Source organism: Poecilia reticulata, linkage group LG17 (assembly GCF_000633615.1).
Source record: "Poecilia reticulata strain Guanapo linkage group LG17, Guppy_female_1.0+MT, whole genome shotgun sequence".
Classification (NCBI taxonomy): domain Eukaryota; kingdom Metazoa; phylum Chordata; class Actinopteri; order Cyprinodontiformes; family Poeciliidae; genus Poecilia; species Poecilia reticulata.
In genome coordinates this window covers 24,060,947-24,062,646 of record NC_024347.1, presented here as the reverse complement: position 1 = coordinate 24,062,646, position 1,700 = coordinate 24,060,947, and the positions used below count along the sequence as shown (strand labels likewise).

The following is a 1,700-nucleotide window of genomic DNA, read 5'->3' as shown; positions in this document are numbered from 1 at the left end:
TATCTATCTATCTATCTATCTATGTAGCTAGATAGCTACATAGATAGATGTAGCTGATGTAGCTAGCTAGCTGGGTAGACAGGTTTGCTAGCTAGCTCACTAGCAGTATGTAGACTTGCTAACGATGCGTTACAGTGAGCTTCGTTTGCAACATTAAAAGTACCTTTTCAAAAATAAAAACCTTTAAGCAGATAATAAACATGCATTTTTAATTAAGCCTACATTTCTGTATTTTATACTGTAATATTGTATTCGTAAATGTTTGGTTTTTTTTAGCTGTAAGCAGGAAATTACACTTAGTGAACTGAGGAACTGAAATTAACTTTTCAATAATCTAATTTACTGAATAGGACTATACAACCTACAAAATGAGATTTGCTCTTAACATGTTTAGATTAAACTTGACTCTTAAGATTTTAATCCATCAAAGATACACCAAGGTTGGTAACATTTAAGAGATCAAASGTTTTGTTCACTGCATGACACCTTGCAGACAAGTCATAAAACCTTTTACTGTGGTAGAGGCAGAAAACTGTGACAGAGGTGTTGTTTCTCAAGTCTGTATCAAAATGAGGAGGAAGTAATGGTTTGCATGTGTTTTTCCAGAGAAACACTTACAGTTTAGTCTTTGTTTTTCCTCAGTAACACAGTAAACATTTCTTAGAAACAATATATTGAAGATTTAGTTTAGTGAAAATGAATTAATTGTTGTTAATCCTGATCAAACCTGATGGTCACAATAAAAAATCCTTAAATATAGTCAGTTGTGGCTTAGATACTAAAATACCGAAGTTTTTCCTTTTAATTAAAAGCATAGACATTAACAACTCCTACATCTTCAGCCTACAAACACATCAACCACATGAATGTTCTTATTGTCTTCATTGTAGAAAAAATTATGAGTAAAAGGTCTTAATCCTGTAATTCTTTCTTTTTTTTTTTTTGTTAAAACTACTGCCTCTACTAAGGAACCTGCAGCACACATTTCTCTTTTGTGCGATATAATCCTTAGAACAAAGAAAAAAATTTCCTAATTAGCTAAAACATGATCAGCCAWGTCAGAGCTCAAACAAAACCAGAAGTTGATTTCCCAGCCAGAAAAAGCCTGGTTGTCAGAATTACTTTTATTTATTTACTTTGAGTTATTTACATGAAAAAAAAAAAAATCAAAATTATTTAAATAAAATTCCATATTCAAATAATAACATACCAGTTATCATTTTGTGTTATTAATTTTATTTACAAAACTATCACATATACATATATTACATATAAAACCCTAAAGTTTTGACAAGAGTTTGGTCAATCTCCAGAAGTTACTGTGGAGGCTGCTTTCCAGCAGAGGGCGCTGTGCTCAGTTTTGGCAGCGGCAGGAGGTGATGGAGAGGACGGTACGAAGCTGCTCATGCTGGTTGATGAAGCTGTGGCTCTCGTATCCTTGAGGARCRCAGGAACTGGACTGTCTGTCKKACCACAGCAGGCAGTTTCCCAGATCTGATGGACTCCTGCAGAAAAAGGAAAACATTAATGAAAAGATCAARGCGATCATGTAWAGTGGAAATAAAGCCTCACTGCAAAAACACAAAATCTTACCAAGTATTTGTTTAATCTGGTTTCTAGTGCAAATATAACAGTACGTTTGAAACATGAGTAACTTTCCAGCAAGAGATAGGAGCTTGTTTTTAGTGAATAATTCCTTA

General features: G+C 33.6%; 1 protein-coding gene across 1 annotated transcript in view; it reads right to left on the bottom strand.

Moving 5' to 3' along the window:
* Positions 1–1,213: 1,213 nt before the first annotated feature.
* Positions 1,214–1,700, bottom strand: part of pnhd (pinhead) — a 6,514-nt gene continuing 6,027 nt past the window's right edge. The window contains exon 7 of the mRNA XM_008434424.2: positions 1,214–1,505. Within this exon, the coding sequence (XP_008432646.1) occupies positions 1,355–1,505 (151 nt within the window). The 3' untranslated portion in view covers positions 1,214–1,354. The remainder of the gene's footprint in view (positions 1,506–1,700) is intronic.